The sequence below is a fragment of the Castanea sativa genome, chromosome 11 (assembly GCF_040712315.1).
Source record: "Castanea sativa cultivar Marrone di Chiusa Pesio chromosome 11, ASM4071231v1".
In the NCBI taxonomy this organism is placed as follows: Eukaryota; Viridiplantae; Streptophyta; class Magnoliopsida; order Fagales; family Fagaceae; genus Castanea; species Castanea sativa.
This window is the reverse complement of record NC_134023.1, coordinates 61,848,491-61,869,665: the sequence shown is the minus strand read 5'-3', so window position 1 is coordinate 61,869,665 and position 21,175 is coordinate 61,848,491. Positions and strand designations below refer to the sequence as shown.

The window sequence follows — 21,175 nt, the reverse complement described above, 5'->3', positions numbered from 1 at the left end:
AATTGACTTATTAGAAAAATGACAAAATTTGGCTACAAGTTTGGTTAGCTATTGGCTACAATTGCACTCAATATCTTTTTATTGGATATGAATTTTTATAAATCCACCATTACATTTTCTTCTTATATCATTCATGTTTGCAAAATTTCCAAAGATTTATAGCTATGTTATCAATTAAATGTTTAAATTTCAAAATTTTGTAGTCTAAAATTCTACACTAAAATAAGTTTATGAATTGAATTGTAAATAATAGAATAAAGTCTAACAACAAACTTTGTTGTAACCTAAGGTTATAACTCCACTTAAGATTTTTTTTTATTGTAATTAAATTACTTTTTCTTTATATATCCTCAATGCTTGCAAAATTTTCATAAAATTAAAAATTAATAACTATGTCTTCAATCAAATGTTTAAATTTTTCAAGTTTTTGTTGAATAAAATTATGCATAAAAATAAGTTTGTTGATCAAATAATAAATAACATCTAATTGGTACAAAATTTGATATATGCGTTAAGAACATAAAAAATATAAAATTTAATTGTTAGATTTTCAAAATATATAGCCAAGTTAATTTTTTTTTAATGAGAGTTACAATCAAGTTTGTAGCCTTAGGCTACAACTAGGTTCGTAACCAAACTTTGTCATAAATAATATCCAAATGACACAAAATTTAAATTGCATATTAATTCTACTGAGCCCCACTTTCTACCACAGCGGTAATATCAGTCTCACAATTGCAAATATGATACCTTTTTTGTGGCAAGTTAGTGTATATGAGCATGTTAAAATAGGTTGATGATTTACTTTAAATCAAGTAACAGTTGGATCGATTTTGTGCTGACTTACTTGACTAGTAACTAACCCCAAAAGTCCCGATTTGTTATCTTTATCAAGACAAATTGACTTGTTTTGATTTGACCTAATTCGTTTAACCCATATAAATAAATGTCATAATAAATGTCATTTCTTTCCAATATAGATTTTAATTTGAATATAGAATTGAATAATTAAATATGTTTGATGAATTCTTCTTTGAAATTTGAAACTTTGAAACCCATAATCCTTTCATCAAAATAAAGAAAAATGTCTCATTTCATTTTATCTTTTTTAGATTTGTATTCAAAAATTTTGGTGGAAACTCATTAGATTGTGATAAGAACTTTTAGATTTTATACTATATACAATTTAATTGATGTTATTAACTTATTATTATAAACTAAAATTTGAGTAGAATTTATATTCTAGTAATAATTACAATATATTTATTAATACGATTGAAATGTATTTTGTCTGAGCCAACCTAGAGCAAAATCAACAAACTAAATATTTACATAGGTCACACGTTAACTGGCTTAGTAAACGAGGTGTTAGGAACTTAGGATCAAGGGATTTTAAGATGATAGTTAAATGAGTCGAGTTGGAATTGACCAATGTACTAGAATACACCTACTTTGGTTTATTCTTTATTTTAAAAAAATTAGGAAGGACATTAAATATAATAATTAATCGTTATAGTGGAATCTTAATATCACAGATGCAGAGGCATGATTGAGAAACCTCCAAGAGAGTTGAAGAACTCTTTGTCATCAGTCATGTATGATGCATAGAATGCTACTTTTAATGATAGTCACTGGCTGCTTGCATTATACACAAATGATTGTTAACAGTTCTACAATGAATGAAAAAACTTGCCACTTTTTGAAATCCCAAAAATAAAACTAAAAAGGATCCATCATCAAATTCATGATGTTTCACATTACTATAAATATACCTAACAATGTATGATTGATAACAAACTAGCTTAAGCATATTCAAAGCCAAAATCGCTGCAAAACGAAGTGTAATATATATTACGCTTTGTTTTGTAGCAATTTATTAAACACGTAATATATATTACACATCAATATATATATAAAAGCAGAGACCTCACGTGGGAGAGCACGAAATTTTGCCAAGTGGCACTCTCTTTGAAAAGATAATTGATTTTTTTTTTTAAATAAAATACTTCATTTTTAATTTATTACACTTATTAGATGCCACATCAGTTATTTAATAACTCAACAGATTTTAATTAGTAATAAATAAGACTAATGGATAAGATAGAGGGGTGTTAATCATCAAAAACTCTTTGTTTCCTTATTCCTCCATCCTAAGGTTTTCTTATGTTTATGCCTACTCCTCTTCCCTTATAACTAAATGCATACTCTTCCTAAATCACTACATGCCTTCTCCTATGCCTATGTTGCTAAATTACCAATTCTATGTTCTATAATTTGCACAAACTGAAATAGCATTTAGATTATTTAAAAACACATGAAATTATATAAAAATCACCAAATTAGAGTTTAAAATTATAACTAAATTTTTAAAAAAAATTTAGGCACATTTGCACAAAAACTCCATGTAACTAAGTCACACTTAGGAATATTGGATCATTTTTCCTTTGTATAAATAGAAGGGTCCCAATGGGATGAGAGGGCTAACAATTTTCTCTCCAAAACATTTGTTGTAGGAACACAAGTTTTTCATTGTTGACTTTTCACGATTAAAGAATATGAATTGCCAACTAATCAAACTAGAGTTTTTAGTACCTACAGTAATTTCACAACATCAAGAACAAATCTCAGTGTATACAATGTCAAATTTCATAGTCTCCTGTTACATCAAATGAGTGTTTAATTTTTCTCGCAAAGTATTGAATAGTAAAGCTTCTTGGCCTTAGTCTCAATTACAACTCTCAATCATGTTAGACTTGGATGATATCTATCAACAACGTATCATTATGAGGTGCAGAAAAAATTTGGAGTGTACACAACGTTTAATGTGAATGGGAAGAAATTTCATCCAATTTCAATTGGTTAGGTTAGTAAGGGACCTATTACAATTTAATGTTTTTGGAATTTTGTATGCAAGTAATAATCAAGGAAACTTCCACCTAAAATAAGTCGGACTTTTGGCAAGAGAGAAAATTGATGTCTAGACAAATCAAGCTAAGACCGACCAAAATGGACCATATTCTTAATTTCTTATTTCTATTTGTTCCATGTACAAGACTTATAGTCAATGCTTAGCGTATAAAAGTTGAACATCTTATCTAGAGTCCATCCTTTGAAAGCTTGAGAAAAATTCATTTAAACTAACACAATATATAAATTATAAAGGAATCAAAGAAAAATTGTCAAAAATAATGAAAATTTAATCTATGCTTAAATTCTTATAAGGATGAACACAATAGCAATATCCTTTTTATAAAAAATAAAGATAAAAAAAAATCTATACTTATTTTGTACGTATCATAAAGTCCTATCACAAAATTTTTTGAGACTCATGTTGATTAGTGATTAGAAATTATAAAGGAATAATCATGAATATATATATATATATATATATATATATATATATATATATATATATATATATATATATAAAAGTAGAGATCTCATGTGGGAGTGTGTGAGGTCTTGCCAAGTAACGCTCTAATTTTGCATTTAGCATTTTTTTTTACCTCTTTCATTAAGTGTTTTTTACTATTACCCAAAAGTTTACATTAACTTATTTTACTGTTATCTCATTAGTTCCTCATTAATTGCCTAAACTTACATCATACATTTCTCTCTTTCTCATGTCTTTTAGCATCCCAACGTTTTAATATTTTTAAAAAAAGTAAAAAAATAATAGTTAAGGACTAATAATAATAACTTACCAGATAAGGCCTTGGAGAGAGATAGAGAGATATAAAAATGTTGTGGATTATTAAATAAAATACATTGTTTCACTATAAAAGGCCTGAGACTGACAAAACATTTGAAAGAGAGAGAAAAACAAATTTGAGGGGACGTTGCCTCCGTCATATTGGCCTCCCACCACCATCAAGACCTTAAACCTGTACGGATATTTTTTTTTTTTTTTTTAAATTAGGAGATTAAATATGATTTAGGTTTGGGTAATTTGGTTGGATAGTTTTTGTTTTGGGTATATAAGCAGAGAGAATATTTGGTACACAATGTAAAGTCATATTCTACCATGGTTTGAAATTATCTATAAGACACGTGCATACACACTTGCCCACACTATGTTTTAATGTTTCACTATCAATGAGTGGAAGACAGTGAGAGAGTTGGACATACTTTTATTTCATAGTATTAAATATGTGAACACAACACAAATTATTTGATTTTCACGGTCCTGTTACTCTTTTGCATTTATTTTTTGTTTCATGATTTTAAAAAAACTTAATCTTACCTTTTTTTTTAGGGTGAAAAATTAATCTTACCTTGAGAAGGCTATAAATATGCAGTGAAACAACAGTTATAAATTGCACACACATAACTATTATAATTATTCAGTTCAAGGAATGAGTAAATATATATATATAAAACCAGAGACCTCATGTGGGAGAGCACGAAGTTTTGCCAAGTGACACTCTATTTGAAAAGATAATTGAATTTTTTTTTTAAATAAAATACTTCATTTTTAATTTATTACAATTATTAGATGCCACATCAATTATTTACTAACTCAACAGATTTTAATTAGTAATAAATAAGACTAATGGATAAGATAGATGGATGTTAATCATCAAAAACTCTTTGTTTTCCTTATTCCTCCATCCTAAGGTTTTCTTATGTTTATGCCTACTCTTCTTCCCTTATAACTAAATGTCTACTCTTTCTAAACCACTACATGCCTTCTCCTATGTCTATATTGCTAAATTACCGATTCTATGTTGTATAATTTGCACAAATTGAAATAACATTTAGATTATTTATAAACATATGAAATCATATAAAAATCGCCAAATTAGTGTTTAAAATTATAACTAAATTTTTAAAAGAAATCTAGACACATTTGCACAAAAATTCCATGTAACTAAGTCACACTTAAGAATATTAGACAATTTTTTCTTTGTATAAATAGAAGGGTCCCAATGGGATGAGGGGGCTAACAATTTTCTTTCCAAAACATTTGTTGTAGGAACATAAAAGTTTTTCATTGTAGACTTTTCACGATTAAAGAATATGAATTGCCAACTAATCAAACTAAAGTTTTTAGTACCTACAGCAATTTCACAACATCAAGAACAAACCCCAGTGTATACAATGTCAAATTCCATAGTCTCTTGTTATATCAAATGAATGTTTAATTTTTCTCGCAAAGTATTGAATAGTAAAGCTTCTGGGCCATAGTCTCAATTACAACTTTCAATCATGTTAGACTTGGATGATACCTGTCAACAACATATCATTATGAGATGCAGAAAAAATTTGGAGTGTACACAACGTTTAGTATGAATGAGAATAAATTTCATCCAATTTCAATTGGTTAGGTTAGTAAGGGACCTATTCCAATTTAATATTTCTGGAATTTTGTATACAAGTAATAATCAAGGAAAATTGATGTCTAGACAAATCAAGCTAAGGCCAACCAAAATGGACCATATTCTTAATTTCTTATCTCTATTTGTTCCATGCACAAGACTTATAATCAATGCTTGGCATATAAAAGTTGAACATCTTATCTAAAGTCCATCCTCTGAAAGCTTGAGAAAAAATTCATTAAAACAAACACAATATATAAATTATAAAGAAATCAAAGAAAAATTGTCAAAAATAATGAAAATTCAATCTATGCTTAAATTCTTATAAGGATGAACACAATAGTAATATCATTTTTAAAAAAAATATAGATAAAAAAATCTATTCTTATTTTGTACGTATGATAAAGTCCTATCATAAAGTCCTATCATAAAGTTTTTTGAGATTCATGTTGATTAGTGATTAGAAATTATAAAGGAATAATCATGAATATATATAAGTAAAGATCTCATGTGGGAGTGCGTGAGGTTTTACCAAGTAAAGCTCTAATTTTGCATTTAGCATTTTTTTTTACCTCTTTCATTAAGTTTTTTTTTACTATTACCCAAAAGTTTACATTAACTTATTTTACTGTTATCTCATTAATCTCTCATTAATTGCCTAAGCTTACATCACACATTTCTCTCTTTCTCATGTCTTTTAGCATCCCCACCATTCTAATATTTTAAAAAAAGTAAAAATAATAATAATTAAGGACTAATAGTAATAACTAACCAGATAAGGCCTTGGAGAGAGATAGAAAGACATAAAAATGTTGTAAATTGTTAAATAAAACGCATTGTTTTTCTATAAAATCAAAACGCATTGTTTCATTATAAAAGACCTGAGACTGACAAAACATTTGAAAGAGAGAGAAAGACAAATCTGAGGGGACGTCGCCTCCGTCATATTGGCCTCCCACCACCATCAAGACCTTAAATCTCTACGGGTATTTTTTTTTTTTTTTTTAAATTAGGAGATTAAATATGATTTAGGTTTGGGTAATTTGGTTGGATAGTTTTTGTTTTGGGTATATAAGTAGAGAGAATATTTGGTACGCAGTATAAAGTCATATTCTATCATGGTTTAAAATCATCTATAAGACACGTGCATACACACTTGCCCACACCATGTTTTAATGTTTCACTATCAATGAGTGGAAGACAGTGAGAGAGTTGGGCATACTTTTATTTCATAGTATTAAATATGTGAACACAACACAAATTATTTGATTTTCATAGTCCTGATAGTCTTTTGCTTTATTTTTTGTTTCATGATTTTAAAAAAACTTAATCTTACCTTTTTTTTTTAAGGGTGAAAAATTAATCTCAGCTTGAGAAGGCTATAAATATGTAGTGAAACAACAGTTATAAATTGCGCACATAACGATTATAATTATTCGATTCAAGGAATGAGTAAAAATAAAAAAATTGGAGGAATATTGTAGACTAAAAGTTGTTACAAAATGTCTTTCTCTCAGAGACCTCATGCAATAGTGCATGAGGTCCTGCCAATTAGCACTCCAATTTTTCATTTAGCATTTTTTTACCTCTTTCATTAATTTTTTTTTACTGTTACCCAAAAGTTCACATTATCTAATTTTACTATTATTTCATTAATATCTTATTAATCGCCTAAGTTTATACCACACCTTTCACTATTCTTCATGTCTTTTAGCATACCCACTGTTTTAGTGTTTCAAAAACAATAAATATATAAATAAGGAAAGGCTAATAGTAATAGCTAATAAGATAAGATTCTAAAGAAAGACAAAGAGACACAAAAATGTTGTGAATTTCTAAATAAAATGCACTATTTCACTATATATTATCAAATTAAAAGACCTGAGACTAACAAAATATTTGAAAGAGAGAGAAAGAGAAATCTGAGGGGTCACCACCTCCGTTATATTGACCTCCCACCACCATCAAAACACTGAAACCCCTATGAGTAATCTTTTTTTCTTTTTAAATTAGGGGCTTAAATATGATTTAGGTTAGGTAATTTGGTTAGTTAGTTTTTGTTTTGGGTATATAAGTAGAGAGAATATTAAGTGTGCAATGTAAAGTCATATTCTACCATAATTTAATTTTAAATCATCTATAAGACACATGCATACACACTTGCTCACACCATGTCTTAATGTCGCACTATCGATAAGTGAAAGATAGTCAGAGAGTTGGGTATACTTTTATTTCATAATATGAAATATGTAAATATAACACAAATTAGTTTATTTCATGGGCCCATTACTCTTTTGCATTTTTTTTTTTGGTTTCATGATTTAAAAATAAAAAAAAAAATCTTACCTTAAGAAGGCTACAAATATGCAATGAAGCTACTAAACCAATTTTTAATATCTCAAAATGTATATGTTTCTTTACTCTAATTTAGTTTACTTTTTCTTTATAATTTATGTATAATATTATTCAAAAGTGTTTTACATAAAATATCATAAAATTATCTGTGCATCGCACGGGCAACTTACTAGTTACTATAAAAATAGTGGCGTTTATTAAATGCTGCTATATGGCTTTTTTTTAATTTAATTTTTTTTATAGATCCTTATTAATATAAAAACAAAACCCACCCCCCCCCCCCCCCCCCCACAAAAACCGAAATAAAAAGCACCCTCAAATTTTTTTTTTTTTTGGATTGGGCTATAGTGGCGTTTATTAAACGTTGCTATAGGTTCTTATATATATATATATATATATATAGATCCTTAATTATCTATATATCTATATAAAAAATCGAAGTCTTTGACCATTTGTTGACTTGCTCCACAATTTTCCACATCATCACCCATATTATTTATTTATGTTTTATATTTAAGTAATATTAAGTTAGATTTTTTTAAAAATAAATGGACAAATTTTTTTTTTGTCCTTATCTTCTTCTCTTGTAATTTCTAAGTTAATAAAATTTTTAATTTGATTATAATACAAATTAATTGTATAATCATTTTATTATTAATTTATCTATAATTTCTAATATTAATAGTACAATCTAAATTCTTCGTCCAATCCTTTTATTATAAATATGGCGTTCTAAAATTGTAGATATTTTTTTTTGTCCTTATCTTCTTCTTCTATAATTTCTAAGTTGATAAAAATTTTAATTTGATTATAATCCAAATTCTTCATCTAATCCTTTTATTATTAATATTAATTTCTAAAAAATCATATCAACATAAATTGCTTTTCGTTTGGATATGCTTAAACAAAATAAATACCTACGGCTCTTTTTCTAGACTAAACCATTCTCATATTTTTAAGGGCTCTTAGTTCTAAGGATATAAAGAAGAAGTAGTGTATTAAAAAAAAAACAACACCAGCTTTTTGTTTATTTATTTAAGAGCTCTTAGTTCTAAGGTACAAAGAAGAAGTGGTGTATTAAAAAAAACAAAAACAAAAATGTCATACTTGAATTACTATAAAGATGCACTTCCTTGGACCAATTTGCACAATTCTTGAATTACCTTTCTTCACGAGACCTCCTCTTTCTTACACGCTAATCCCTTCACCATGAATTGGAGTTCTAAGAATAAAGGTTGTTGCTTTCCTCTCAACTCTCTATACATTCACTACCTCCACCCCAAGCCAATCCCTTCAACATGAATTAGAGTCCCAATTGGTATGTTGCTTCATCCTGAATCTCCAAGGTGGCTACGTAGTATACTTCAATGTATTAAATTCATATTTTGTAGATTTTATTTTTAATTTGGATAAAGAGCTGCATATTTTGTAGGGATGTCAAATGGGTGGGTTTGGGTGGTTTTAGGGTGGGCATAATTGGGTTGGGTACATAAAATCCATTTATCCATTTATTGCCAATTTTTTAGGTTTAAGGGAGGTATTTTGGTAATTCTAGATTTAGGGGTATTTTGGTCACTTTTTAGATTTAGGGAATATTTTGGCCAATTTTTAGGTTTCGAGGTTATTTTGCTCATTTTAGGTTTTGAGAGTATTTCATTCATTTTTTAGGTTTAGGTGGTATTTCGGTTTCAGGAGTTTTTCGGTCATTTTTTAGGTTTAGGGGATATTTTGGTTAATTTTTAGGTTTAGGTGGTATTTTGGTAATTTTTAGTGGTTTTGGGGTATTTTAGAGTTGAGTGATTTGTAATTATGATAATTGGAACATAATTATGTCTAATTGGGTACCTAGTTAAAACCCAATAAACAATCATGTTAACTAGGTTTAATTGGGTTAAATGCGGGTTGATTTTGCCACCTCTAATATTTTGGGGGAACAAATTCAATTCCAAGTGCGTTAACAAATTCTGTTAATTTATAATGACTTTTTTTTGGTTAAAAAATTTTTGTTCCAAAAGTTTTTTTTTTTATGCATTGTAAATAATAATAATAATTGTACAAGATTTTTTCTTCATCCTTTTATAATCTATAATTGTAAATAAATTGTCTAGGATTAAATCATATACATTTCTTTTGCAATGCATGAGTTAGCAAATAGTTAATATAAAAACAAAACACAACCCAAAAAAAAAAAAAAAAACCTGAAATAAAAAAGTGTCTATAGTGGCGTTTATTAAACGCTGCTATAGGCCTTTATAAAAGTCCTTATTAATATAATAAAACTCAACCCAATAAAAAAACGAAATAAAAACTACCTATAGTGGCGTTTGTTAAACGCTGCTATAGGACCCTCAATTTTTGGGCTGGGCTATAGCAGTGTTTTACAAACGCCACTATAGGCCCATGTAAGACAAGGACCTATAGTGGCGTTTATTAAACGCTGCTATAGGTCTTTCTTAATAGTTCTAAGTACTGGTTTAAAAAAACTCAACCTAACAAAAAAAACCAATAAAAAGTGCCTATAGTGTCTATAGTGGCGTTTATTAAACGCTGCTATAGGTCTTTTTCAGTCGTTATTAGTATAAAAAACCAAATCAAAAACTGCCTATAGTGGCGTTTGTTAAACGCTGCTATAGGACCCTCAATTTTTTGGTCTAGGCTATAGCAGTGTTTTTCAAACGCCACTATAGGCTCATGTAAGATAAGGACCTACAGTGGCGTTTATTAAATGCTGCTATAGGTCTTTTTTAATATATATATATATATATAAGTGCTTATTAAAAAAAAAAAACCAACCTAATAAAAAAAACCAAAATAAAAAGTGCCTATAGTGGCGTTTGTTAAATGATGCCCATCTAAGACTAGAGTGGCTTTTATAAAACGCTGCTTTAAGTCCTTTTTTATTTTATGTTTTGGTTATTTTTTTAAGACCTATAGCAGTGTTTTAAAAATGCCACTAGGTTCTTGTAAGACCAGGACCTATAATGTCCTTAAAATGCTGTTATAGGCCCTTAGAAATGCTACTATAGACCCAGTGTTTTAAAACGCCACTACAGAGTTCAGCTTTAAATTTGCCTATAACAACGTTTTCAGAAAACAGCACTATAGGGTACATTGTGACATTTTTGACAAACACCACTAAAAACGCCAAGAAACTTCCTTTTCTTGGTTGTGTTCATGTATGGTCTGATGACCCATTCAGTCTGAGCTTCATTAACAAAGAGATGCCGAGTAGAACAATCAAATACAAGCAAATTACATAATACCAAGTAGAACGATCAAATACAAGCAAACTACATAACAAGCTACAAATGACAGAGAGCAATCCAACATCTAAGTAGAGAGCAACAGCTTCTCAAAAAAAAAAAAAAAAGAGTAGAGAGCAACAAATTATGAATAGATCCTGAGGAACTATAGATACCAATAGAAAGCTTGGCATCAGCTCAAGTGGATCAAAAGTATTGCAAATAAAATTAACGGCATATAACCAGTGGACTAGGTTAGCGTATTTCTGCACCTTTAATAGTCAAGGTCTTGGGATTGACATGTTGTCAGTGTTAAAAATTTTGGAGATCGATAAGGTCTTCTGTTGTTGTTGTTGGTTGTTCTTTTTGCTTTTTGTTTTTTTTTGTTTTTTTTTAAATTTTCCAAGTAAATAATGCTTCATTCCAAAAAAGGACGAAAAGGTACAATATAATACCAAAGCATAGGCAATGTGCTAAGGAACCATAAAAAACAACAAACTATGAAAAAAGGTCTTCTATTGTCTGACAAAACAATTAACATAGGTACACCCATAAATCACTCACGCTTATTTAATATGAATTAAGGTCCTTTTTCTCTAACAACACACAAAAAAAAAAAAAAAAAAAAAAAAAAAAACTAAACATTTCGGAAATAAGTTCTATAGATAGTCAATGGACATAAACTTCAAGGATATCTGGTACAACGTGATGCTGTGGCTAATGCAGACTATCATAAACCAGCACTCTTGCCCCACCTTGAATTGAACTCCAAAATGACTATCACTCCTAAGTGTTTTTCTATATAATTTGAAACCCAAAGAGTAGTAAAAAACCCAAAGATCAATCACGTTTAATATGAATTAAGGCCCCTCCTCTCAAAAAATGGAATATATAATTATTTATTTATGTGTGTGCATTTCGGAAATATATTTATAGATTTGTAATCTTTTTATCCCTCCAGGAAAGTTTTTTTTATTTATTTTTATAAACAAATAGATAGACACAATAGAGAGACTGAATAATTGTGTATTATGGTGGATCCCAAACACGGTTATAAGCACAATAATTGAGAAAAAATTTGACATATACTGGCTCTTTGTGCCTATCAGTCTGTGTAGTTCCTACCAAGTACCAACTACTAAAATGTGAGTGACAGGAAAATTTATCTAGTTAATTGAGTTTATTTTCGTGGGTTTATTATACAAAATTACAATTATTCATTTTAAAAAAAGTGTAATTAACAAATAAACTAAAGAAGCAATGGAAATAATCTCATCCAACTTTGATCTTAGAATGGTTGGTGTTAGTCAAACCATTATATCCGTGGGTTTGCATTGGAGCGAGGTGTCTCTTTTTCTGTAATTTTTGATAATAGAAAGGAGCAGTAGAAAGATCATAATCAACAAGTAGAATGGTTGGTGTGCTTTACTCAAACCATTATTTTCCTTGAGGTTACAATTGGAAGTTGCTTAACAGGCCCAAATATAGTGGAAGTTGCTTACTTGTTTCTGAAAATGAAGATAACAAAAGAAAAAGACAAATTTGACTAGTTGATATGAAGTTTAGTTCCCAAAAAAACTGAGTGGAATGAAATAGAAATTTGGTGGGTCATTTCTCGTAATGTTTGTAACTTTTATTTGTGGAAGGAAGTCAAGGAACAACGAAGTTTGAGTCCCAAAAGTTGGTTGCTAAAAGAGAAGATGAAAGAGGGACCATAGGACAACTGATTTTAATAGGTGGGTGGATTGCGCGTCGTGGTAGATACCACACACTTATTGCCTCTTCCAAGAGGCACAATAAAATCTAGCTTGTAAAGTTGTTTTCCCTTTTAATAGCTGATGTGACATTATTATTTAAAGTTTTTGTCGGTAGATTAATGACATTTTATCATATAAGTTATTGGTTAAAAAATTAAATGGTTTAGATTAAATGAAGTCTATACGGTAGAGGTCTCTCTAAATATCTTGATCTAACAAGTGATGTAAGGCTTAAGCATGTTTGGTAGATGAATTTAAACTATAGTTCTCAGTTTTTAAGTGCTAAAAATTGTGACTGTTACATATTTTTGGTGTGATAATTATTTCATAAGTACAAATTCTTATGAGTTGGGGGATTATGGTTGTGATTCATGTCTCTATGAAGGAGTTTCACACACATAAATATACCCTAATATTCAAGTAACAATTTTGCATGGCATAGTTATAATTAATTTCAACATCATGGAACCACAAGGGGTCAAAAAATACATTAAAAAAATACACTTTTGTTATAAAAAAATTAAAAAAAAAATTATGCAAAACACTAGTATGTGATTTCAAATTTTTTCAAAAAAGCTATAAAAATACGGTATCCAACACAAATTTTTTAGATTATGAATGCTCAAAATATAATTTAAAATATATATATATATACTATACTTTTTAATTCCAAATTCCAAAACAAATGAGCTTAAGGACCCAAGTGAACACTAAATACCTCATCACATTACACCTCAAATGAATTAATAAATCATAAATAGTCATAAGCTGAACTGTTTAAGAACTTCAGCCGAGTGTAAGAAATGGACCTTTCGTGATATTTGGATCACTGGAGTTCAATGGTCTATTAAGGGAATGACTTGATGGCCAATTAAATTTGGTTGAGGAAGGATTGCAAGTTTTTGTAAGCAATTACGTTTTGAATTGGAATGTTTCTATCTATCTATGGTGCTTCCTAGCAACTTCTTAAATCAAATCAAAATTGTTCAATCTTTTTTCATGGTTTCTATTTCTCTTGGCCTTGGATTCTTGTCTTTTTCTATGGGGATTTGGGTTTTTATGAACCCACTAGAATAAGAAAATTTGTAAGGGGAAGAAATTGATAATAATATTCATGTAACTTGATTTAGGAGAAGTGGAGAACATAGTTGTTGACTTGTAAAGGCTAACTACATGAGGATTCTTTTAAAATGAGACAAATCAAGAGACATATGTCTCGTAATGTTTGTAACTATTTTCTGTGGAAGGAAGTCAAGTAACAAGTTTAGGTTCCAAAAGTAAAAATCAAGAAATCAAGTGGAAGTTGATTGCCAAAAATGAAGATGAAAGAGATAGGATAGCTTATTTTAATGGGGTGGCTGAATTGCGCGTTGTGGTAGATCCCACACAGTTATTAGTCTTCCAAAAGGCACATTACAATCTAAATTGTAAAGTTGTTTTCCTTTAAGGCTTTTCTAGGTGGATTAATGACATTTTATAACATAAGTTTTTTTTTTTTTTTTTTACAAGATAGAATTCTACTTTAGCCTAATCTAAGTGTATATGTGTGTGAAACTCCATCCTGGAGACTTGAACCATGACCCTTACCCTCACACCCTACAAGCACTTATACTTGTGGAGTGACCATCGCACCAAAAGTGTGCGGTGGTTATAACATAAGTTATTGGTTAACAAATTGAATGGTTCAGATTAAATGAATTCTATGCAATAGAGTACTCTAAAGACCTCTAAAAATCTTGATCCGACTAAGAAATGTAAGGCTTAAGCGTGTTTAGTAGAAAGATTTAAACTACAGTTCTCAGTTTTTAAGTGCTAAAAATTGTGATTGTTACGCACTTTTGGCATGATAATCACTCCACAAGTACAAATTCTTGTGGGTTGGGAAGTAAGGGTTGTGATTTATGTCTCTACGAGGAAATTTCATGCACATATATATATGCTTAGTTTTCAAGTAACAGTTTTGAATGACATAATTGTAATTTATTTCAAAATCATGGGACTCACAAGATGTTGAAAAATATGTAAAACACACTTTTGTTATAAAAAAAATAAAAAAAAAACTTATGCAAAACACTTGAGTGTGTGATTTCAGTTTTTTTTTTTTTTTTTTAAGTTATAAAAATATGGCATCAAACACAATTTTTTACATTATGAATACTCAAAATATACTTTTATTTATTTATTAATTTGTACCATACTTTTTAACAAAGTTATTGATTCCGTTCCGTTCCGGCCGGAATGGCCGGAATTTTTCGTTCCGGTATGCAAACCGGTACCGGGATACTCAGCGTTCCACCTCGGGCCAAATTTCGGTGGGTTTCGGTCCATTCCGGCCATTCCGGAAAATTTCGGCGAATTCCGGCCGAAATGTGAATTTCGGCCGGTACCTGATTTGGTCTATGGGAAGAAAAAAAAAAAAAGTCCAAAACGACGCCGTTTTGGACTTAACTAAAGTCTAAAAAGTAAAAACCTAATCTTCTGATTCTTTTTTCTATTCGGCTCTCTCTTCTTCTCTCCCATTCTTTTCTTTCACTCTCAAATACCTCTCTCACAGTCTCACTCACTGCCGCCGCTGTGCTCACTGCTCATCACACTCTCTCGTGACTCCCTCTTTCTCTCACTCTCTCGGATTGAAGCTCAACAGTTATTCGGCTCTCTCTTCTCTCCCATTCTTTTCTTTCACTCTCAAATACCTCTCTCACTCACTGCCGCCGCTGTGCTTACTGCCGCCGCTGTGCCCACTGCTCATCGCACTCTCTCGTGACTCCCTCTTTCTCTCACTCTCTCGGATTGAAGCTCAACAGTTCAGCTTCAGGCAGGTATTCTTTCTCTACCCTCACTCTCTCGAATTTTTTTGCATTTGATAGAAGTGTGGAGAATATCTGAGAAATTGCAAATAGGTAGATGTGTTTCCTATTTCTTAGTTTAGAATAGCATCTTGAGCAATTGTAATAATGCTGCTTTCCTATTTGCAATTTTTGTAAGAAATTTTTGAAGTCATTTGTTGTGGATTTTTTTTTTTTTCTCTTGGATTGTCATGAGCTTCTATTTTTTTTTTTTTTTTTTCTCTTGGATATGCAATTAAGTGTACTTAAGTTAAGATGTGTGATTTGTTCATTTAAGATATGTAATTTGTTTGCTCATTCACTTCATGCAAATTAAATTAAATTTTAGCCACTGCATTTGATTGAATTTGATTACATTTTATTGAACAGTAAACTATGGTTGATCATCATAGTTCAGCTGCTACTTCTTCTGCTTCTGTGGCCTCTGCCCCTGCAAGATCAGAGGATCCCGCATGGGCTCATGCCCGTGCAGTGCCTAACGCAAAAAATAACACTATATGTTTGCATTGTAATAAGTTGATCAAAGGGGGTGGTATTACTAGACTTAAGTATCATCTTGCTGGGATTAGGGGTCAAGTTGAATCATGTAAAGTTGTTTCATCTGATATTAGGTTTCAAATGAAACAATTGATTGAAGAATTAAAAAAATCTAAAGAAACTAAAAAGAGGATTCAGTCAGAAATTGGGAACCCATATGGTGATCCATTTGATGTTGATGAGGAGGAGGAGGAGGAGGAGGAGGATGAGGTTAGGGTTGTTGAAAAGAGTCCCCCTCAAATATTAGGTAAACGAAAATCTAGGGAAAAGGATGTTGACATTGATATGGGTCAAATAAGAGAAAAGAAGAAAATTAAAAGTTATTTTGCTCCTAGAACAACCCCTGGTGCTCAACCCTCTATAAGAAGTGCTTTGGCTACAAAAGCAATGATTGATAATGCAAAAATGAATGTGGCAAGATGGTGGTATCATTCTAATGTACCCTTCTATGCATCTCAATCACCCTATTATCAACCTATGATAGATTCCATTGCTTCTATTGGGCCGGGATTTAAGGGGCCTTCTTTTTATGAGTTGAGGGGACCCCTTTTGAGAAATGCTGTGCATGAAGTTAATGAATTTTTGTTAGATATAAAAAATGATTGGAAAGTATATGGATGTTCAGTGATGTCTGATGGGTGGACAAATCAAAAACAGCAACCAATAATGAATTTTTTGGTGTATTGTCCAAGGGGTGCTATGTTCTTGAAATCTATTGACACTTCAGGCCTTACAAAGGATGCTGAAACGTTGTTCAATATATTTGATTCTGTTGTTCAAGAAATTGGCATGGAATATATTGTGCAATTGATTACAGATAATGCTTCTGCCTATAAAAAAGCTGGAAAAAAATTGCAGCAGAAGTATGGTACTTTATTTTGGTCTCCTTGTGCAGCTCATTGCATAGACTTGATGTTGGAGAATATTGCTAATCCTAAGTGGTTCCCTCTTGTTGATGAAGCAATTAAGAAGGCAAAAAAGATAACAAAGTTCATTTACAACCATGGAGTTGTTTTAGACTTGATGAGGCAAGATTTTACAAATGGAAGAGAGTTATGTCGTCCTGCAATTACAAGGTTTGCCACTAACTTCTTAAGTCTACAAAGCATGCTAAGGTTCAAAAAAGAGCTTAGACAAATGTTCACTAGTGATAAATGGCTTTCATGCCCCCATGCTAAGACCGCTGTTGGGAAGGAGATTAGTAAAATTGTTTTAGAAGATTATTCATTTTGGTCTCAATGCACACACATAGTAAAAGTTAGTGAGCCTTTAGTTAGAGTACTTCGTCTTGTTGATGGGGATGAGAAACCTGCTATGGGGTACTTGTATGAAGCAATGGACAAAGCAAAAGAGGAAATAAAAAGAAGGTTAAAGAACAAAGTTTCTTTGTATGGACATTATATTAGAGTTATTGATGCTAGATGGGACAAACAACTTCATAGTCCTTTGCATGCAGCAGGTTGCTTTCTTAACCCTGCAATTTACTTTAGGCCTTCATTTAAAAGGCAAAATGAAGTTCAAAGAGGGTTGCTAAGCACTCTAATGAGGTTGGTTCCCGATCCTGACATTCAAGACAAAATAAGTTCACAACTTGATGAGTACAAAAAGTCAATTGGTGACTTTGGCATATCACTAGCAATCCGCCAACGAGAGAGACTAAATCCAGGTAAACATTAATAATTTAATAGTATTTCTATTTGCTTTCAATATGTCTATTTATCCTTTATTTTTGTTATTGTAAGATTACATGGGCAATGCTTATTTTATATTTTTATTTGTTATTGTAGTTTCATGGTGGGAGCAATTTGGCCTTGGAGCTCTTGATTTACAATCATTTGCCATTCGTGTGCTTAGTCAATGTTGTAGTGCAACTGGTTGTGAGAGAAATTGGAGCACATTTGAACATGTTCACTCAAAGAAGAGAAATAGATTGGAACATAAGCGAGTAAATGATTTGGTCTTTGTCCATTATAATTTGAGGCTTCGACAAAGGTAAATTTATCATCGTTACTCATATGTAAATGAAATGTATTTTCAAATAATTATAATTTATAAAATGTTACTAATGTTTAATAATTTCATTGGTAGGAACATTCAAAGGAATAAGTATGCATTAGATCCTATAAGCTTGGATAACATTGACTTGATGGGAGATTGGGTGGCTGAAGAACCTGCACTTCTTAATCCAGATGACGTAAATTGGGATTGTCTTAATGAACCAGCAGCCATAGTGAATGTGGAAGAGGATGCTGAACTTGAAACTATTGATGTTGATAACGATGATGATGATGACAACAATGAACATGACTTGACAAATCTTCCAATGGGTGTTGGTGGTTCTTATGGGAGTTCTTTTGATGATGAATTTGATCCTTCTCTCATGGATGATGATGAGGAGGACTAATATTATGTTATAAATTTTATTGGCTTATTAGTTATTAATTATTATGGGTTTATGTAATGAGTAATGACTTGTTATAAATCTTCCTATTGTTTGATGTTGTATTGAGGTTTAAGACATAAGAGTTAAGACTAAATATTTTGTATTATTTGATGTTTAGTTATTGTCTTGTAAATCTTCTTGTTGTGTGATGTTAAATAGATGTTATTATTGACATTTAAGACTTAAGAGTTAAGATTAAATGATTTGTATTGTTTGAAACTTAGTTATTTATTTATTAGAATTGACAATTTTATGTTTTACAAAAATATATATAATTTAATTTTTAGAAACCCGAAACACCTTAAAACGGTACACCGAAATCGGCCGGTACCGAAATATTCCATTCCACTGGACAAACCGAAACGGGGTCCGAAACGGTATTAATAACAATGCTTTTTAACTCTAAATTACTACCAAACCAAACAGGCTTAGGGACCCAGACATTACGGAGTGAATACTAAATACCTCGTCACATCACACTCCAAATGAATTAATAAATCATTAAATAGTCATAGATTGGACTAATGAAGAACTTGGGCTCAATGTAAGAAATGGGCCAATCATGAGCTTTATTTGGATCACTAGAGTTCAATGGTCCATTAAAAGAATGACTTGATGACCCATTAAATTTGTTTGATGAAGGATTGTAAGTTTTTGTAAGCTATTGCGTCTTGAATTGGAATGTTTCTATCTGTCTATGATGTTTCCTACCAACTTCTTGAATCAAATCAGAGTCGCTCAATATTTTTTTCATGGTTTATGTTTCTCCTGGCCTTGGAATCTTGTTTTTTCAATGGGAATTTGGGTATTTTATGAACCCAATGGAGTAACAACATTTCTAAGGGAAAGAAATTGATAATAACATTCATGAAACTTGCTTCTTCTTCTTTTCTTTTTTTTTCTTTCTTTTTTTATAGGATGGTACTTTGAGAGACAGTAATGGGACATGGGTTACAGGTTTTGGTAGAGCTATTAAGAGTCACTATTAGCATGATGGCTAAAATTTGGGTTCTTGTTAGAGATTGTCTCACTAAGGCATAATTGAGATTAATATCTTTGTAACATAACTTCAGGGATCCCACAAGCTTTGTACATAAGAAGAGAGGGGGATGAGATTAGTGTCTTTATAAGGATAATAAGTTGGTCGAGCAATAGAGAGGTCTTTTGAGAAATGCGCTGCCATAGTGATGGCAAGTACATAGCAACAAATTAACAAAATTTACAATAGTTTTGATGGACTTTGTTATCAACCTCCGATCAACTATTTTATTTTTATATTTTTTAATTGAGTACAAATTTAGTTTAATCATGGACAAGGACATGTATTAGTAAAACAAAAACATCAATAACAGCAAGAACAGTGACTGACTCATGTGCTTTGGACTGTTCATATTATGGGTTTGATATTGTTGAATGTTCAAAAATACTTGGGATGGCCTAGGCTTAAAATGCTTCTCTTCTCTATCTCTTTTTCCTCAAAATCAGTTAGGTTGGGCAAGAAAGGTTCTAGATTGAGTTGTGAGTGTTTAAATATGGATCTGATTGTTGGTTTTTCAATCGGTTGGATCAAAACCCGCAATATTAATACAGTGGGCTATCCTTTGGTGTTTACATTGTATATAGCCCATTTGTTTTGCCCACACCAGTACAACGTTCTCCTCCTATAAACCCATCTACGAGACGAATAGGATCTAATCTCAAAGATTTAATTATCTTTTTTTTTTTTGGATTTGGATATAACATATTCATTTGATTTGAATAGTTTAGATGTTTTAGAATAAGAAAGGTCTACGTAGTTTAGAAGTTAAAAATCTCCTATGGAAATAAGTAGAATACTTCATAATACTAGAAAAGTACTTTAAAAATATGAAATTAGAAAAAAAAATTAAGGATTCAAGAATTTGACTACAAATTTTGAACTCTAATTTAATTTAATTATTTTATTGAGGAATAATGTGAATATGATGATTTAGTCTAAGTAATATATTTTTCCCCTTTTTCTTTTTAAAGAGGGGGACCTTAGGTTCAATGCACAAGAGAAAAAGGCTAAAAATGCATCCTTGTGCATAGAAGAAAATTTTTGCTTATTGAGAGGGCATGTTGCTTCACATTGTCTACTTTACCGTTGTTGTTCTTTAATCAAATGCTCCAAAAATATATAATAGGGCGCATCTTTAGCAAATTGAAATTGATTATAATTGTGGGTTCCAGTTAGCTCAATTAGTAAAGTCTTTGATGGTTGTATAAGAGATATGAGGTTCAATCCGCGCTTACACCAAAAACTGATTGATGTCTTGGTCTGATAATAAAGAGCTATCATCAGGAGCGGACGCCATAGGTTGAAACTCTTTAAAAAAAAATTAATTATAATTCATCATAGTATATTTAAATGGGTTAAAAGTTTGGTTAAATAATTAAATTTCTTAATTTTTGAAATGACAATTCCTAATATATCACAATGAATTGGTCAACCAGTAAGAGCAAAAGAATTTGAAAAATGTCTTTGACAAATTTTTGCTACAAATATTTTTTTTAATTTTTGAAGGGCTAGCTTCAAATTTAGTTGTACCCTAAGGTTACAGTCAATAATAAGAAAATGAGTGCGTCCCTATCATGTAAATTGAACGTTATAGAAATACATGTTATCTTCCTATCCCTATTGTAGCCAAACTTTGTC

General features: G+C 30.7%; 1 protein-coding gene across 1 annotated transcript; it reads left to right on the top strand.

Moving 5' to 3' along the window:
• Positions 1–15,893: 15,893 nt before the first annotated feature.
• LOC142616878 (uncharacterized) lies at positions 15,894–19,539 on the top strand. Its single transcript, XM_075789634.1, has 4 exons — positions 15,894–17,721; positions 17,843–18,047; positions 18,144–18,384; positions 19,456–19,539. Exons 1-4 carry the CDS (start codon positions 15,894–15,896, stop codon positions 19,537–19,539), a joined length of 2,358 nt encoding a protein of 785 aa, XP_075645749.1.
• Positions 19,540–21,175: the final 1,636 nt, after the last annotated feature.

Coding starts and splice junctions, on each gene's coding strand:
- LOC142616878 (XM_075789634.1), top strand. CDS start 15,894: ATGGTTGATCATCATAGTTCAGCTGCTACTTCTTCTGCTTCTGTGGCC. Junction 17,722..17,842: donor ACGAGAGAGACTAAATCCAG/GTAAACATTAAT, acceptor TTGTTATTGTAG/TTTCATGGTGGGAGCAATTT. Junction 18,385..19,455: donor TGACAAATCTTCCAATGGGT/GTTGGTGGTTCT, acceptor CATGGGTTACAG/GTTTTGGTAGAGCTATTAAG.